Source organism: Physella acuta, unplaced genomic scaffold (genome assembly GCF_028476545.2).
Source record: "Physella acuta isolate Inbredline_101_S28 unplaced genomic scaffold, ASM2847654v3 ptg000714l, whole genome shotgun sequence".
NCBI lineage: Eukaryota > Metazoa > Mollusca > Gastropoda > Physidae > Physella > Physella acuta.
The window spans coordinates 713,675-733,997 of record NW_026732232.1 but is presented as its reverse complement, the minus strand read 5'-3'; the positions used below and the strand labels follow the sequence as shown (position 1 = coordinate 733,997).

Below are 20,323 nucleotides of genomic sequence, written 5' to 3'. Positions count from 1 at the left end.
AACTGTACCTCTGATGAATGTCTTGATGTATAGAGAGACAATGTGAGAACCTTGTAACCTCCCCAGGGAGGTGGAGGAAGTGCTGGTAACTCTGGCCACTCACCAGGTGGACACCAGACTGAAGGTGGCATTGATCTGATGCAGCTCTTGCGGCAAGGTGCAGCCAAGCAGTCCATCAAGTCACTGGGTGTTGAAGGGGACAGTGGGGATAAGGGCAGCAGTCTGACATCAGATGGGGCAGCGGCTGTGAAAAAACTCATTAACATGCAAGGTGAGAGGTAACCACATATTGACCGGTCATGTTGTCTAGTTGATGCCATAGTATATCTATAACTCCTTTACATTGAACTGACCAAGTAGATGAAACTAATTGAACTGTTGTTGAATCTGAAGACCCCAAATTTGGCACCAACAGAGGATTTATACCAGTGGCCGCAGCCAGCCAGTGTGAGAGCTACCCTGCCATGCCAGACGCCCCATTGGCTGAGGACATCCATGGAGACAAGAAGAAAGACAACTCTGCTTTATTTCCTATCATGCTCAAACCCAGCGACCTGGATCCAAGTCTTGGAAAATCTAAATCGGTACTCACCCACATTAGACCATTAGTTTAGCTGCTACATTGTTAGGTCTTATTGGAGTTGTTTACAAACTTGACTTAGCTAGACTTGGCCAATTTAAAAAATGTAAGGGCAAAGACTAAGGGAAGTAATGACTGGGTGCCATTGATTCTACAATTATAAACAGTATACTAGTTATAAAAGCTGTTAAACATTCATCAACATGAGTACATAATAAATTTAATGGGGGAAATAGTTAAAGTTTTATGAATGTCTAGTTTTCACCTAACTTATTATTTCTACATGGAGAACTTATTATCTTCTGTAATGTTTATAATTGTTCTAAGTGTCTCAAAAATTAGAAGTTAAGAATTATAAAAGCTAAAAAGTTAAAAGTGTAGTCCTAGGTCTTAAATTATTCTGTTAACATTTTTCAATAGCTAGTTGTGTTAAACTATTACACTATGTACTTGTGTTAAAGGTGTGCAATATTTGATAGTGTTGAAATTATACAATAGCTAGTTGTGTTAAAATTGTGCTATATATGGTAGTGTTAAAACTGTACAATAGCTCGTTGTGTTACAATTGTGCTATAGCTAGTTGTGTTAAAATTGTGCTATAGCTAGTTGTGTTAAAATTGTACACTAGCTAGTGGTGTTAAAATTGTGCTATAGCTAGTTGTGTTAAAATTGTGCTAAAGCTATTTGTGTTAAAATTGTGCTATAGCTAGTTGTGTTAAAATTGTGCTATAGCTAGTTGTGTTAAAATTGTACACTAGCTAGTTGTGTTAAAATTGTACACTAACTAGTTGTGTTAAAATTGTGCTATAGCTAGTTGTGTTAAAATTACTCAACAAATCCTATTTGTTACAGCCTCCAGCCTTTACAGCCCTGCTGACCCCACAAGCTTTTTTAGGTAAGTCTACATGATGTCACCCATAGATTTAACTTTGGTAGGTACATGATGCCACCCATAGATTTAACTTTGGTAGGTACATGATGCCACCCATAGATTTAACTTTGGTAGGTACATGATGCCACCCATAGATTTAACTTTGGTAGGTATATGATGCCACCCATAGATTTAACTTTGGTAGGTACATGATGCCACCCATAGATTTAACTTTGGTAGGTACATGATGACAGCCATAGATTTAACTTTGGTAGGTACATGATGCCACCCATAGATTTAACTTTTGTAGGTACATGATGCCACCCATAGATTTAACTTTGGTAGGTACATGATGCCACCCATAGATTTAACTTTGGTAGGTATATGATGCCACCCATAGATTTAACTTTGGTAGGTAGATATTGACACCCATAGATTTAACTTTGGTAGGTACATGATGCCACCCGTAGATTTAACTGTGGTAGGTACATGATGCCACCCATAGATTTAACTTTGGTAGGTACATGATGCCACCCATAGATTTAACTTTGGTAGGTACATGATGACAGCCATAGATTTAACTTTGGTAGGTACATGATGCCACCCGTAGATTTAACTGTGGTAGGTACATGATGCCACCCATAGATTTAACTTTTGTAGGTATATGATGCCACCCGTAGATTTAACTTTGGTTACTTAGGCTGTCTGTGGTAGACTAGGTAGATGATGCCACCCATAGATTTAACTTTGGTTGGTACATGATGCCACCCATAGATTTAACTTTGGTAGGTACATGATGCCACCCATAGATTTAACTTTGGTAGGTACATGATACAACCCATAGATTTAACTTTGGTACATGATGCCACCCATAGATTTAACTTTGGTAGGTACATGATGTCACCCATAGATTTAACTTTGGTAGGTACATGATGCCACCCATAGATTTAACTTTGGTAGGTACATGATGCCACCCATAGATTTAACTTTGGTAGGTACATGATGCCACCCATAGATTTAACTTTGGTAGGTACATGATGCCACCCGTAGATTTAACTTTGGTAGGTACATGATGCCACCCATAGATTTAACTTTGGTAGGTACATGATGCCACCCGTAGATTTAACTTTGGTAGGTACATGATGCCACCCATAGATTTAACTTTGGTAGGTACATGATGCCACCCATAGATTTAACTTTGATAGGTACATGATGCCACCCATAGATTTAACTTTGGTAGGTATATGATGCCACCCATAGATTTAACTTTGGTAGGTACATGGTGCCACCCATAGATTTAACTTTGGTAGGTACATGATGCCACCCATAGATTTAACTTTGGTAGGTACATGATGCCACCCATAGATTTAACTTTGGTAGGTACATGATGCCACCCATAGATTTAACTTTGGTAGGTACATGATGCCACCCATAGATTTAACTTTGGTAGGTACATGATGCCACCCATAGATTTAACTTTGGTAGGTACATGATGCCACCCATAGATTTAACTTTGGTAGGTACATGATGCCACCCATAGATTTAACTTTGGTAGGTATATGATGCCACCCATAGATTTAACTTTGGTAGGTATATGATGCCACCCATAGATTTAACTTTGGTAGGTACATGATGTCACCCATAGATTTAACTTTGGTAGGTACATGATGCCACCCATAGATTTAACTTTGGTAGGTATATGATGCCACCCATAGATTTAACTTTGGTAGGTACATGATGCCACCCATAGATTTAACTTTGGTAGGTACATGATGACAGCCATAGATTTAACTTTGGTAGGTACATGATGCCACCCATAGATTTAACTTTGGTTGGTACATGATGCCACCCATAGATTTAACTTTGGTAGGTACATGATGCCACCCATAGATTTAACTTTGGTAGGTACATGATGCCACCCATAGATTTAACTTTGGTAGGTACATGATGCCACCCATAGATTTAACTTTGGTAGGTACATGGTGCCACCCATAGATTTAACTTTGGTAGGTACATGGTGCCACCCATAGATTTAACTTTGGTAGGTACATGATGCCACCCATAGATTTAACTTTGGTAGGCACATGATGCCACCCATAGATTTAACTTTGGTAGGTACATGATGCCACCCATAGATTTAACTTTGGTAGGTAGATGATGCCACCCATAGATTTAACTTTGGTAGGTACATGATGCCACCCATAGATTTAACTTTGGTAGGTACATGATGCCACCCATAGATTTAACTTTGGTAGGTACATGATGCCACCCATAGATTTAACTTTGGTAGGTATATGATGCCACCCATAGATTTAACTTTGGTAGGTATATGATGCCACCCATAGATTTAACTTTGGTAGGTACATGATGCCACCCATAGATTTAACTTTGGTAGGTACATGATGCCACCCATAGATTTAACTTTGGTAGGTACATGATGCCACCCATAGATTTAACTTTGGTAGGTACATGATGCCACCCATAGATTTAACTTTGGTACATGATGCCACCCATAGATTTAACTTTGGTAGGTACATGATGCCACCCATAGATTTAACTTTGGTAGGTACATGATGCCACCCATAGATTTAACTTTGGTACATGATGCCACCCATAGATTTAACTTTGGTAGGTACATGATGTCACCCATAGATTTAACTTTGGTAGGTACATGATGCCACCCATAGATTTAACTTTGGTAGGTATATGATGCCACCCATAGATTTAACTTTGGTAGGTACATGATGCCACCCATAGATTTAACTTTGGTAGGTACATGATGCCACCCATAGATTTAACTTTGGTAGGTATATGATGCCACCCATAGATTTAACTTTGGTAGGTACATGATGCCACCCATAGATTTAACTTTGGTAGGTACATGATGCCACCCATAGATTTAACTTTGGTAGGTACATGATGACAGCCATAGATTTAACTTTGGTACATGATGCCACCCATAGATTTAACTTTGGTAGGTACATGATGCCACCCATAGATTTAACTTTGGTAGGTATATGATGCCACCCATAGATTTAACTTTGGTAGGTATATGATGCCACCCATAGATTTAACTTTGGTAGGTACATGATGCCACCCATAGATTTAACTTTGGTAGGTACATGATGCCACCCATAGATTTAACTTTGGTAGGTATATGATGCCACCCATAGATTTATCTTTGGTAGGTACATGATGCCACCCATAGATTTAACTTTGGTAGGTACATGATGCCACCCATAGATTTAACTTTGGTAGGTACATGATGCCACCCATAGATTTAACTTTGGTAGGTACATGATGACAGCCATAGATTTAACTTTGGTACATGATGCCACCCATAGATTTAACTTTGGTAGGTACATGATGCCACCCGTAGATTTAACTGTGGTAGGTACATGATGCCACCCATAGATTTAACTTTTGTAGGTATATGATGCCACCCGTAGATTTAACTTTGGTTACTTAGGCTGTCTGTGGTAGACTAGGTAGATGATGCCACCCATAGATTTAACTTTGGTTGGTACATGATGCCACCCATAGATTTAACTTTGGTAGGTACATGATGCCACCCATAGATTTAACTTTGGTAGGTACATGATGCCACCCATAGATTTAACTTTGGTTGGTACATGATGCCACCCATAGATTTAACTTTGGTTGGTACATGATGCCACCCATAGATTTAACTTTGGTAGGTACATGATGCCACCCATAGATTTAACTTTGGTAGGTATATGATGCCACCCATAGATTTAACTTTGGTAGGTACATGATGCCACCCATAGATTTAACTTTGGTAGGTACATGATGCCACCCATAGATTTAACTTTGGTAGGTATATGATGCCACCCATAGATTTAACTTTGGTAGGTACATGATGCCACCCATAGATTTAACTTTGGTAGGTACATGATGCCACCCATAGATTTAACTTTGGTTGGTACATGATGCCACCCATAGATTTAACTTTGGTAGGTACATGATGCCACCCATAGATTTAACTTTGGTAGGTATATGATGCCACCCATAGATTTAACTTTGGTAGGTACATGATGCCACCCATAGATTTAACTTTGGTAGGTACATGATGCCACCCATAGATTTAACTTTGGTAGGTACATGATGCCACCCATAGATTTAACTTTCGTAGGTACATGATGCCACCCATAGATTTAACTTTGGTAGGTACATGATGACAGCCATAGATTTAACTTTGGTAGGTACATGATGCCACCCATAGATTTAACTTTGGTAGGTACATGATGCCACCCATAGATTTAACTTTGGTAGGTACATGATGCCACCCATAGATTTAACTTTGGTAGGTACATGATGCCACCCATAGATTTAACTTTGGTTGGTACATGATGCCACCCATAGATTTAACTTTGGTAGGTACATGATGCCACCCATAGATTTAACTTTGGTAGGTACATGATGCCACCCATAGATTTAACTTTGGTAGGTACATGATGCCACCCATAGATTTAACTTTGGTAGGTACATGATGCCACCCATAGATTTAACTTTGGTAGGTATATGATGCCACCCATAGATTTAACTTTGGTAGGTATATGATGTCACCCATAGATTTAACTTTGGTAGGTACATGATGCCACCCATAGATTTAACTTTGGTAGGTACATGATGCCACCCATAGATTTAACTTTGGTTGGTACATGATGCCACCCATAGATTTAACTTTGGTAGGTACATGATGCCACCCATAGATTTAACTTTGGTAGGTACATGATGCCACCCATAGATTTAACTTTGGTAGGTACATGATGCCACCCATAGATTTAACTTTGGTAGGTACATGATGCCACCCATAGATTTAACTTTGGTAGGTACATGGTGCCACCCATAGATTTAACTTTGGTAGGTACATGGTGCCACCCATAGATTTAACTTTGGTAGGTACATGATGCCACCCATAGATTTAACTTTGGTAGGCACATGATGCCACCCATAGATTTAACTTTGGTAGGTACATGATGCCACCCATAGATTTAACTTTGGTAGGTAGATGATGCCACCCATAGATTTAACTTTGGTAGGTACATGATGCCACCCATAGATTTAACTTTGGTAGGTACATGATGCCACCCATAGATTTAACTTTGGTAGGTACATGATGCCACCCATAGATTTAACTTTGGTAGGTATATGATGCCACCCATAGATTTAACTTTGGTAGGTATATGATGCCACCCATAGATTTAACTTTGGTAGGTACATGATGCCACCCATAGATTTAACTTTGGTAGGTACATGATGCCACCCATAGATTTAACTTTGGTAGGTACATGATGCCACCCATAGATTTAACTTTGGTAGGTACATGATGCCACCCATAGATTTAACTTTGGTACATGATGCCACCCATAGATTTAACTTTGGTAGGTACATGATGCCACCCATAGATTTAACTTTGGTAGGTACATGATGCCACCCATAGATTTAACTTTGGTACATGATGCCACCCATAGATTTAACTTTGGTAGGTACATGATGTCACCCATAGATTTAACTTTGGTAGGTACATGATGCCACCCATAGATTTAACTTTGGTAGGTATATGATGCCACCCATAGATTTAACTTTGGTAGGTACATGATGCCACCCATAGATTTAACTTTGGTAGGTACATGATGCCACCCATAGATTTAACTTTGGTAGGTATATGATGCCACCCATAGATTTAACTTTGGTAGGTACATGATGCCACCCATAGATTTAACTTTGGTAGGTACATGATGCCACCCATAGATTTAACTTTGGTAGGTACATGATGACAGCCATAGATTTAACTTTGGTACATGATGCCACCCATAGATTTAACTTTGGTAGGTACATGATGCCACCCATAGATTTAACTTTGGTAGGTATATGATGCCACCCATAGATTTAACTTTGGTAGGTATATGATGCCACCCATAGATTTAACTTTGGTAGGTACATGATGCCACCCATAGATTTAACTTTGGTAGGTACATGATGCCACCCATAGATTTAACTTTGGTAGGTATATGATGCCACCCATAGATTTATCTTTGGTAGGTACATGATGCCACCCATAGATTTAACTTTGGTAGGTACATGATGCCACCCATAGATTTAACTTTGGTAGGTACATGATGCCACCCATAGATTTAACTTTGGTAGGTACATGATGACAGCCATAGATTTAACTTTGGTACATGATGCCACCCATAGATTTAACTTTGGTAGGTACATGATGCCACCCGTAGATTTAACTGTGGTAGGTACATGATGCCACCCATAGATTTAACTTTTGTAGGTATATGATGCCACCCGTAGATTTAACTTTGGTTACTTAGGCTGTCTGTGGTAGACTAGGTAGATGATGCCACCCATAGATTTAACTTTGGTTGGTACATGATGCCACCCATAGATTTAACTTTGGTAGGTACATGATGCCACCCATAGATTTAACTTTGGTAGGTACATGATGCCACCCATAGATTTAACTTTGGTTGGTACATGATGCCACCCATAGATTTAACTTTGGTTGGTACATGATGCCACCCATAGATTTAACTTTGGTAGGTACATGATGCCACCCATAGATTTAACTTTGGTAGGTATATGATGCCACCCATAGATTTAACTTTGGTAGGTACATGATGCCACCCATAGATTTAACTTTGGTAGGTACATGATGCCACCCATAGATTTAACTTTGGTAGGTATATGATGCCACCCATAGATTTAACTTTGGTAGGTACATGATGCCACCCATAGATTTAACTTTGGTAGGTACATGATGCCACCCATAGATTTAACTTTGGTTGGTACATGATGCCACCCATAGATTTAACTTTGGTAGGTACATGATGCCACCCATAGATTTAACTTTGGTAGGTATATGATGCCACCCATAGATTTAACTTTGGTAGGTACATGATGCCACCCATAGATTTAACTTTGGTAGGTACATGATGCCACCCATAGATTTAACTTTGGTAGGTACATGATGCCACCCATAGATTTAACTTTCGTAGGTACATGATGCCACCCATAGATTTAACTTTGGTAGGTACATGATGACAGCCATAGATTTAACTTTGGTAGGTACATGATGCCACCCATAGATTTAACTTTGGTAGGTACATGATGCCACCCATAGATTTAACTTTGGTAGGTACATGATGCCACCCATAGATTTAACTTTGGTAGGTACATGATGCCACCCATAGATTTAACTTTGGTTGGTACATGATGCCACCCATAGATTTAACTTTGGTAGGTACATGATGCCACCCATAGATTTAACTTTGGTAGGTACATGATGCCACCCATAGATTTAACTTTGGTAGGTACATGATGCCACCCATAGATTTAACTTTGGTAGGTACATGATGCCACCCATAGATTTAACTTTGGTAGGTATATGATGCCACCCATAGATTTAACTTTGGTAGGTATATGATGTCACCCATAGATTTAACTTTGGTAGGTACATGATGCCACCCATAGATTTAACTTTGGTAGGTACATGATGCCACCCATAGATTTAACTTTGGTAGGTACATGATGCCACCCATAGATTTAACTTTGGTAGGTACATGATGCCACCCATAGATTTAACTTTGGTAGGTACATGATGCCACCCATAGATTTAACTTTGGTAGGTATATGATGCCACCCATAGATTTAACTTTGGTAGGTATATGATGTCACCCATAGATTTAACTTTGGTAGGTACATGATGCCACCCATAGATTTAACTTTGGTAGGTACATGATGCCACCCATAGATTTAACTTTGGTAGGTACATGGTGCCACCCATAGATTTAACTTTGGTAGGTATATGATGCCACCCATAGATTTAACTTTGGTACATGATGCCACCCATAGATTTAACTTTGGTAGGTACATGATGCCACCCATAGATTTAACTTTGGTAGGTACATGATGCCACCCATAGATTTAACTTTTGTAGGTATATGATGCCACCCATAGATTTAACTTTGGTAGGTAGATGATGACACCCATAGATTTAACTTTGGTAGGTACATGATGCCACCCGTAGATTTAACTGTGGTAGGTACATGATGCCACCCATAGATTTAACTTTGGTAGGTACATGATGCCACCCATAGATTTAACTTTGGTAGGTACATGATGACAGCCATAGATTTAACTTTGGTACATGATGCCACCCATAGATTTAACTTTGGTAGGTACATGATGCCACCCATAGATTTAACTGTGGTAGGTACATGATGCCACCCATAGATTTAACTTTTGTAGGTATATGATGCCACCCGTAGATTTAACTTTGGTTACTTAGGCTGTCTGTGGTAGACTAGGTAGATGATGCCACCCATAGATTTAACTTTGGTAGGTACATGATGCCACCCATAGATTTAACTTTGGTAGGTACATGATGCCACCCATAGATTTAACTTTGGTAGGTACATGATGACACACATAGATTTAACTTTGGTAGGTATATGATGCCACCCATAGATTTAACTTTGGTAGGTACATGATGCCACCCATAGATTTAACTTTGGTAGGTACATGATGTCACCCATAGATTTGCTGAGTTGTAATTACACCACTGATTAAGCCCGTAACAACATATCAAACTATATTTTTTATTTAAGTTTAATATCTTAATTTTTCTCAAGTACATTTTGTGATTTTTAATAAATTTGCAAGCAATAAACATATTGTTACAAATTTTCAAATTAAGGTTGCTAGGTGTTATCTCCCTTATCTTAGTAACTTAGATTTTATTGATAGGAGTCAGACATGAAACATTGTTAAAGCTTTAATCCAAGTTGACCATTATTTGAAAGCTTTGATGACTTCAACTGTTGTATGTCTTAGATCGCCCTTTCCAAGATGCCATGACTCCACCACCCTCGTCAGGTCTAGCTCCACTCACTAGAGACCAGCTCCAACAGGCTATGTTACATCTTATTAAAGTAATTTACAGTTTGCTCATTTTAAAACAACAGGCTATGTTACATCTTATCAAAGTAATTTACAGTTTGCTCATTTTAAAACAATCAACAATTTAATAGTGTTGCATCTTACAACTGTAGTATATTACTTCTAGATAGAAAATTGACTTTTAAAAAAAAATATTAAAAATTAATTTGATAATTTACAGCCTGTTCTGCAGCAACTGACATTTTACTCCTCCACAGAATGATAGTAATTTTGTGAGCACACTACATGCTGCGTACTTAGAGAGTTTTCATGCTGCCACTGGCAACAAGTTGTAGCACAGGTCAGGTTGCAACATATAGGCCTACATCACCATCTGGTCAACCTACCTTCACTGTTGGGTCATCACACTGGTCACCCAGCTGGTGATCAGGACTAAATTGGTAGAGCTCCATCTTTAATTTATTGGACTAGCAGTCTCAGTACCACAGTTGTGTTCAGGTGCCATACAGCATTCAGTGGTGTGGTCAGGTTGCCTGGGCTCACGCAACATTTTTATTGTCACAGCTGGAACACTTTTTATACAAACACTAAAGAGGTGCCATTTTACCCTTGCATAGAACAATAGAATAACAAATGTGTTTTCATGGAATTGTCGGGATACCTGTGTAAGATAAGTTCATTTTGTCAGTCATGTGAGTGATTAGTGCAATTATTTCTGTCTTTGTGAGTGATGGTGCAAGTAATTCTGACTGTGAGTGATTGGTGCAACTTATGCCATTCATGTGAGTGATTAATGCAACACATAATGTGTGACTATTGGTGCAACAGGTTCTGTGTGATTTGTGCTATAAGTTCTGTTTGGTGTATGATTTGTGCTACAAGTTCTGTTTGGTGTGTGATTTGTGCTACAAGTTCTGTTTGGTGTGTGATTGTTGCTACATGCTCTGTGTGATTAGTGCAACAAGTTCTTTTTGTGTGATTGGTGCTACAAGTTCTGTGTGATTGGTGCATGGTACTGGGTTAACGTCAATGAAATTTTTTTAAACTGGTGTTACAATATCAACATTGATGTGTAACTAATGCATTTGTTGCTGTTGAAACCTACTGCTATTCAGTGTAAGGGTCTTGAGCTTAACCCCTTCTGGCTCTGTGATATTGTTGAAAGGTTCATCAATGTTAAGCACAGTCTTCATGGGGAGAATATTATTTATATGAATGTAAAGTTGCGGAATTAAATTTTACAAATGTTTACCATGTTGTGATTTGTGCCAATAAATGTCATGTAGTCAATTTCTATCTGTGTTTTTGTGGAATTTTATTTTGTTTTCTCAAATCTCAGGAAAGTTTTGAGAAAAATGTTTGAATAGCAGTAATAGAGCAAGAATTCAACATCAGTCTTAATATAGGATTTGCATTAAAACTAGATAACACATGATTTATTTATGGGATAACTGTCTAATCTTTTAGCCCACTGTTCACTTATTTCTAGTGGAGTGACTTCTTATAATAAGTGTGTCTCTTATAATTCAGTGTAATCTGGTTTTTAAGTAAACAGACATTGCTGTTAATAAAGTAAACTACTGTAAAGTAAACTATTATTTAATAAGTGGTTGGCTGTGGAAGCTGGTATACAAGAATGTTTACCATCTTCTGTGAGAGGAGGTAGATAAAGCTGTTGACTAAAGCTACCATAGGCCACTGATTGGTTTTAACCCTTTATCTACTGACGGTACTTATAAGTACCACTTTAATTAAGTGCCTGTATTATATTAAATTAAATACGAATTTTAAAAATTATTGATGTATTTTATAGTATTATCTCCCCTGAGTCGCCGGTAGTCGGAGGTATCAGTGTTTTTTTGAAAATTACTGGTGTGGCGCTATTTTCAATGTCTTGCTATATCGGTAGTTCACAATTTTTCTGTACATTTCTCACATACGTTCTTGATTTCCCTTTGTTTTACCTTTTTTTCAAGTTTTCAACCCCAAATATTTTTTATTGGCACCTTCAATAGTCAGGCAAACGCGTTTAACTTCTAGTTATACAATTTTAATCAAATTGTCTTTGTATTAGATCGATGTTTACAAGTGGACTTATAAGTACCGTCAGGGCACACGGTCATTTTTTTTAGGATTTTTTGAAAATTGCAGATTTGTTAGGTGGAGTTACATAAATATTGTCTTGATAATTACTTATCGAAATGTACTCAAAAATGATATTTACACATTTATAAGAAGGTTTGCATATGGTTTACCTAAGAAATATTGTAATTACATGTTCATTGCTAGTAGTAAAAAAATAACAAAAATAAAGATATCAGTTGCAGGCTCGTTTATAAGGTTTAGTATACTTCATTTGTATACCAAAGCCTAGTTCAGGTTGTAAGATTTAATTTGTTAGTTATATTTACTGCAATAAACTGTCTTGCCTACAACAACTAGCATTTACATAATGTAAACCTGTAGACTAGTAATAGTCCATACTTCTGCATATAGTATAGATCTATAAGGTAAATTTTAATCAGTAAACAGAAAAGAGTAATCCACTACTTCTTCCAAAACACATTGAGCTCAATTCTATTTATGAACTTTGCACTGTAGTGTAGACTTGTCATAACATTATAGTAGGCTATAATTATATTAGTATTTCTAGTAGTTGTGTGCTGAATGACTAGGCTTTTGTTTGTTTATGCGGCTGATTGTACTAGTTATTGGAAGCTTCCAGCAAAAGCATATTCATTCCGGCAACCGTTGCAACACTAGAAAGACCACAGACAAGATTGAGGGAGCATGACATGACGACTACTTTTGCTGTGTTTGAGGTCTAAGATGTGTTCCGATAGAAAATCCAGTAAAAATCGTACTCAAAATATACTTTTGTGCTGTATTTATGTGTGAAAATTACAAAAAGTGATTGTTATAATGATTGCCATGTTATTAGTTAATAAATTGTATCGTTTGTTCCTGTTTTGTAAAAAAAAAATTTTTGAAAAAAAAATGTCCTAGTTTACTGACGGTACTTATAAGTACCAATATCTGTTTGGGCCATTAAAAATTTATGAAACGAAATTTCCTTCGATACATGCTTTGAATGTGCCAAAAGCAATATAGTAACACATTGTTTAAGTAAAAATCTCATTCAGAACATAATTCCGTAAATAAAGGGTTAAAGTAAATTTAAAGCAATTAGTCAGGGTGTCCAGCTTACATCAGAAAGCTCTGAAAGGAGAGAATCAAAATGGTAGGTACTAGAAGCTAGATCTAGATCTATTACTTATTACACTTTGCAATTCTTAGATATTGTAAAGTAGGTAGGAAAAAATTATAAAAACCAATAGAATCTATATAAATTATATTATAAGCTTTTAAAAGAACTAAAACTATAGAATCAATTTATTTATAAGAATAAACTTATAAAGATTATAATTAGGTCTGGGTGATCTCTTATTAATTTTTTTAGAACATTTTTATTGACAAATTAATTATATTACTATTAGAATTTATTACATTAGATTTTGATTGTTCTATTTCTTTTTATAGTTAAGTGCATTTTTAAATAATTGTTCAGGTGGGGTTTTTTTTATTAATAATGCCCTCTCTATAAAAGTATTGAGTGACTCAATTCTGGTCAAAAAATCTTGCAATAATTTATTATATCATTAAATAATAAAGAAAAATAGTAAAATTTAAAAAAAAAAATTAGGCCTATGCTATATATAATTTATCTAAATCTCGCTAATCTCCGTGTAAACTCACTTATAATTCGTAATTTCTGATTTTGGTAACCCTGATTTTTTTAAAAACTGAAATTAAATAATTACCTTTTGAATTTTTACATATAGAATTAAAGATCTAGATCTATATAGAATCTACCTTAAAAATAATTTAAAATGTCCAACATAAATGGAAAATAACTTTGGAGCTTCTATTGTTTGTATTTCTGAGAGTAGCCTCCCTTTGATCGATGTATTCAAAAAGTGGATGAGGGCGTTTTTATTGAACGAAATGACATGTCACTAAAATAAATGTTCTGAGCTCTATTCGATAAGAGCCAAGTCAGGAACTGCCCTACATTTTGATGACATGACCTGCCTGGCCTACTTTTCTCTACATGGTGCCTCACGTCCATGTGCAGTTCTTACTTTTTCATTACACTGAGCTGTCATGTGACACTTTGTAATTGACAGAAGAAATGGAAGCCTTGATAGCTGTCCTAACGTACTTGGGTTTTTGTAAATCTACCGTGTGGTCCGAGATTTTATAAGTTTTCATTGGTGATAAGAGAAGGGAGTATTTTACAGACTGGGACATTGTTGACAAAAACGTCAATTTTTATCGTTTGTTGTTAGACAAAACGTCATTTTTTGTCTCTTACTTATACGATTGTTGGGAGAAATGTCAGTTGTAAAAAATAAACACAAACCACACATAAATTGAGGATGTAGTTAACATTTGTTTAATGTTAAATCTTGCAAGCCAGACTGTGTTGTTATGTTAAATCTTGCAAGCCAGACTGTGTTGTTATGTTAAATCTTCTGCCGGTTTATATGCTATGTTCTGTCCAGTTCAATCTTACAATATACAGATTGTGTTCTACAGTCTTGTTATTATTTCATTCCGCTGTAGCGCTAAACGGCCATTGAAATTGTCTGCCTTTGATCTCCACAACACGTCGCAGTATTTCCACCAAGTTGAAACCTCACTAATCTCTTCACTACCCACAAGATCAGCCGACATGGATAAAAGGCTAATAGTAAAGGGGGGGGGGGGGGGTAGGAAAAGGTTGACCCACTAGAGGCCGACAACCAAACAATACACCCAATTGTTGAACGCCGTTTGTTGTAGGTCAGACTAGTGTATGATGCTGTTTACCAGACGATTGCATTGGTTGGGTTATATTATTAGCACACCGCAGTCACTGGGATTTACGTTTCTTCCAAATAGTTTGTTTTACCACAATACTATAACTATAGCATTAGCCGCGTATATATGTCTCATGGTAATCAATCCACACCACACATCAGTCTCAACAAGACTACGTTTTCACACCTATCTGGAGACATGAAGGTTTCCTCATAGGTCTGCTTGATTCCTACATAGGTATGCTTAATTCCTACATAGGTATGCTTAATTCATACAGAGAACTGCTTTATTCCTACATTGGTATGCTTGATTCCTACATAGATCTGCTTGATTCCTCCTTATGTCTGCTTGATTCCTACATTGGTATGCTTGATTCCTACATTGGTATGCTTGATTCCTACATTGGTATGCTTGATTCCTACATTGGTATGCTTGATTCCTACATAGATCCGCTTGATTCCTACATAGATCTGCTTGATTCCTCCTTATGTCTGCTTGATTCCTACATAGATCCGCTTGATTCCTACATTGGTCTGCTTGATTCCTACATTTGTCTGCTTGATTCCTACATTTGTCTGCTTGATTCCTACATTTGTCTGCTTGATTCCTACATTTGTCTGCTTGATTCCTACATTTGTCTGCTTGATTCCTACATTTGTCTGCTTGATTCCTACATTGGTATGCTTAATTCCTACATTTGTCTGCTTAATTCCTACATTTGTCTGCTTGATTCCTACATAGATCCGCTTGATTCCTACATTTGTCTGCTTGATTCCTACATTTGTCTGCTTGATTCCTACATTTGTCTGCTTGATTCCTACATTTGTCTGCTTGATTCCTACATTTGTCTGCTTGATTCCTACATTTGTCTGCTTGATCCCTACCCTACATTGGTCTGCTTGATTCCTACATTGGTATGCTTAATTCCTACCGACCAGGAAAAGAAATCGTGACAGCCATTAGGTCAGGATTTATCATGTAGGAGACGGCGTGTGTGTCCTCCCTGCCTACACCAAGATAGTTTAAATCCAGATGACATTTTTATACTAGACCCCCTTTGGCTTGAACTGTTCTCTGTTGTTGAACCGTTGTTTTAAAATAATGTTTCAACTTTTCTAACCCATTAGTAAGTTTTGCCAGCGACTTGGCTTTCTCAGCAAGCTTACGCTAATTAGCTCTAGCTTATGTTGTCTGCTGTAGGTAGCTATACACTGGCTAACTGGCTAGTTAGCTGCAGGTAGCCATACACTGGCTAACTGGCTTGTTAGCTGCAGGTAGTCATACACTAACTAACTGGCTAGTTAGCTGCAGGTAGCCATACACTGGCTAACTGGCTAGTTAGCTGCAGGTAGCTATACACTGGCTAGTTAGCTAGCCTAAAGCCACAGACCTGCTTTAGGTTTAGCCTGGGAGATTAGAAGCCAAACGTGATAAACAAACAGAAAAACTCGGTCCACTGAGACCAAACGTTTGGATCTCTGTAGCCTCCATTTTTAGTCGGCTGTGTCAAGGGGGGTCACTGTGACCCTGAAGGCGCGAGCTTGAGACAGGTTCATCATCGTTAGCTGGTGCGGATCGACACATTGATTTTTGGAAGGGGGGGGGGGGGATGGGTGGGGGGGGGGGGGGGTAAATAAGATCCTAGACATGGAGGTGTTTACACGGGGAGGTAAGAAAGTAGGTACAATGTAAGGCGTTCAGATGTTTACATGGGGAGGTAGGGACACGGTTAGGCGTCCAGGTGTATATGGGTAGGTAAGAAGGTAGGGACAAGGTGAGGTGTTTGTTGGTGGCAGGTAAGTCACACAAAGAGGTGAAGTGTCACCTAAAGGTTGGGTACACGCACACTTTCACACCTACACACCCTCACACCTACACACCCTCACACCTCGCGTTCATCTAATGAGCAACAACAATAGGAAACAGCGGGTAGTCGGCCTGTTGTTATTGATTAGAAGTGACGGAAATAGTTTCAACAACTGGCCCTGCATCCAATTTGATCATTAACAAAACACCGTTAAAGGGCAAGAAACATACGGGGGGGAGGTGCAGGCAGGGCATTGCTATAAGGGCTAACGGCAGGATATACAAGTATGTATGGTTGAAAAAGGGGGGGGGGGGGTAGGTATTATAAGGGCTAACGGCAGGATATAAAAGTATGTATGGTTGAAAAAGGGGGGGGGGGGGCTAGGTATTATAAGGGCTAACGGCAGGATATACAAGTATGTATGGTTGAAAGGGGTGGGGCTAGGTATTATAAGGGCTAATTAATTGCAATTTCAGGAAACAATCAGTGTACAGCTGATGAGTGATTTAACAGGTCAGCCTATTGTCATGCTGTACCCATCTCTATATCTTGTACCATCTCTTTATGCTGTACCATCTCTATATCTTGTACCCATCTCTCTATGTTGTACCATCTCTCTATGTTGTACCATCTCTTTATGTTGTATCATCTCTTTATGTTGTACCATCTCTCTATGTTGTACCATCTCTTTATGTTGTACCATCTCTTTATGTTGTACCTATCTCTTTATGTTGTACCCAACCATCTCTTTATGTTGTACCCAACCATCTCTTTATGTTGTATCATCTCTTTATGTTGTACCCAACCATCTCTTTATGATGTACCATCTCTTTATGATGTACCATCTCTTTATGTTGTACCTATCTCTTTATGTTGTACACAACCATCTCTTTATGATGTACCATCTCTTTATGATGTACCATCTCTTTATTTTGTACCATCTCTTTATGTTGTACCATCTCTTTATGTTGTACCATCTCTTTATGTTGTACCATCTCTTTATGTTGTACCATCTCTTTATGATGTACCATCTCTTTATGTTGCATCATCTCTTTATGTTGTACCATCTCTTTATGTTGTACCATCTCTTTATGTTGTACCATCTCTTTATGTTGTACCATCTCTTTATGTTGTACACAGCCATCTCTTTATGATGTACCCAACCATCTCTTTATGATGTACCATCTCTTTATGATGTACCATCTCTTTATGTTGTACCATCTCTTTATGTTATACCCAACCATCTCTTTATGTTGTACCCAACCATCTCTTTATGTTGTACCATCTCTTTATGTTGTACCTTCTCTTTATGTTGTACCCATCTCTTTATGTTGTACCCATCTATTTATGTTGTACCTTATTTTATGTTGTACCATCTCTTTATGATGTACCATCTCTTTATGTTGTACCCATCTCTTTATGTTGTACCCATCTCTCTATGTTGTACCATCTCTTTATGTTGTACACAGCCATCTCTTTATGATGTACCATCTCTTTATGTTGTACCTTCTCTTTATGTTGTACCCATCTCTTTATGTTGTACCCATCTCTTTATGTTGTACCTTCTCTTTATGTAGCGACCAAAACCCATAGAGTATCCCCCCCCCCCCCCCGATACAAACAATAATATGACTTATAGGTTTGACCCTTTAAATGGGTAGGTAAGTATATAAAAAAGTTTAAGTAAAAACATATCCTAGACGTCACAGAAATCATTAGTTTTGGTTTAATCAATTCAGTTTGAAATTAAACAATAGACACATGTTAGACAAGTACTGTCAAGGTTAGACAGATACTGTCAAGGTTAGAGTGATACTGTCAATGCTAGACAGATAATGTCAATGTTAGACAGTTAGTCCAGCCACTGGTCGTATCGTTGTTGAGAAGGGGCGGGGTAACTTCTTGATTAACTGACGCTACAGAACATGGCCGACATTTCGCCAGAGTTCTGGCCAATTATGCCAGGCAGTTCGTGTACAGAGAAGCGCTGGTTGCCAAACTGGCAAAAACTAGACAAGAGGTCTTGTGTTACGTTGGCAGTGTGTGTGTGTGCTTGTGTGTGTTCGAAGAGATCGAGGTAAACAAAATTGTGGGTGATTTAACGGTCAAGGTCAACAAGTGTACTAGATCTAACCCAGGGGTCATTCATCTGACCTTGGAGGTCATATCAATAATTGCCAATTGAACACGTGAAGCCTAGACATGGATTGCCCCAGTATGTCATCCTACACGGCTTATTCAGTGCGAGGAATGGCGATGTCTTGGTGCTAAGAACACGACTTAACCTCAGACAGACCTGCTACAAGACAGACCTGCTACAAGACAGACCTGCTACAAGACAGACCTGCTACAAGACAGACCTGCTACAAGACAGACCTGCTACAAGACAGACCTGCTCCAAGACAGACTTGCTACAAGACAGACCTGCTCCAAGACAGACCTGCTCCAAGACAGACCTGCTCCAAGATAGACCTGCTCCAAGACAGACCTGCTACAAGACAGACCTGCTCCAAGACAGACCTGCTCCAAGACAGACCTGCTACAAGACAGACCTGCTCTCAGACCTGCTCTCAGACCTGCTACAAAACAAACCTGCTCTCACGCCTGCTACAAGACAGACCTGCTACAAGACAGACCTGCTCCAAGACATGGCTGCCATTTTGTTATGAATTAAGCATGGCAGAATACAGTATGAGGGGTAAGAGTTCAAGGCCGTTTGTCGCACGTGCAGATCTTAGAATTGTCTGATATTTGACTTGAACTTTCAATATGTCACTATAAATAAATAAAATTCGAGACAACTGTAACAAAAGATGGGAGATAACTGATAGTTCTCACGTCTGCCGTCAAGTCACTTGGTTATATCTGAACACTTTTTTGTAAGACGATGTTGAGGACCTCAGTAACTAGTCCACCACTCCACCACTCAACTCCACCAGTTCACAAATCCACTACACCAGCCCCCTTCCCCCCCCCCCCCCCACTAATCCCAAGACTAACCGAAAAACGAACGGAGAAACCGTCATTGAATATTAAGTAGGTATCGACGCCACTCTTATGCTGCCAGCATTTGTAATCGATACCACAGAATGATTTATTACTGTTGATCTTTCAGCATCGGCAGATAGTACTCGGATTCGCTACACTGGCTAGTTCCAGCTCATAAATCCATACCAGAAAATACATGTGTAATGATGTGCTTGTGACGTCAGTTGTTGTAATATGTGTGTGTAATGATGTGCCAATGTTATGAAATCGCGATATCGTT

The 20,323-nt window shown here is 38.3% G+C and overlaps 1 protein-coding gene across 1 annotated transcript in view; it reads left to right on the top strand.

The window, feature by feature from the left end:
• The window catches only part of LOC131949799 (mRNA-decapping enzyme 1A), a 54,039-nt gene extending 42,360 nt beyond the window's left edge, over window positions 1-11,679 (top strand). Inside the window, exons 10-14 of the mRNA XM_059311761.1 lie at window positions 67-271; window positions 394-584; window positions 1,433-1,475; window positions 10,320-10,417; window positions 10,643-11,679. Of these exons, the coding sequence (XP_059167744.1) occupies window positions 67-271; window positions 394-584; window positions 1,433-1,475; window positions 10,320-10,417; window positions 10,643-10,720 (615 nt within the window). The 3' untranslated portion in view covers window positions 10,721-11,679. The remainder of the gene's footprint in view (window positions 1-66; window positions 272-393; window positions 585-1,432; window positions 1,476-10,319; window positions 10,418-10,642) is intronic.
• Window positions 11,680-20,323: the final 8,644 nt, after the last annotated feature.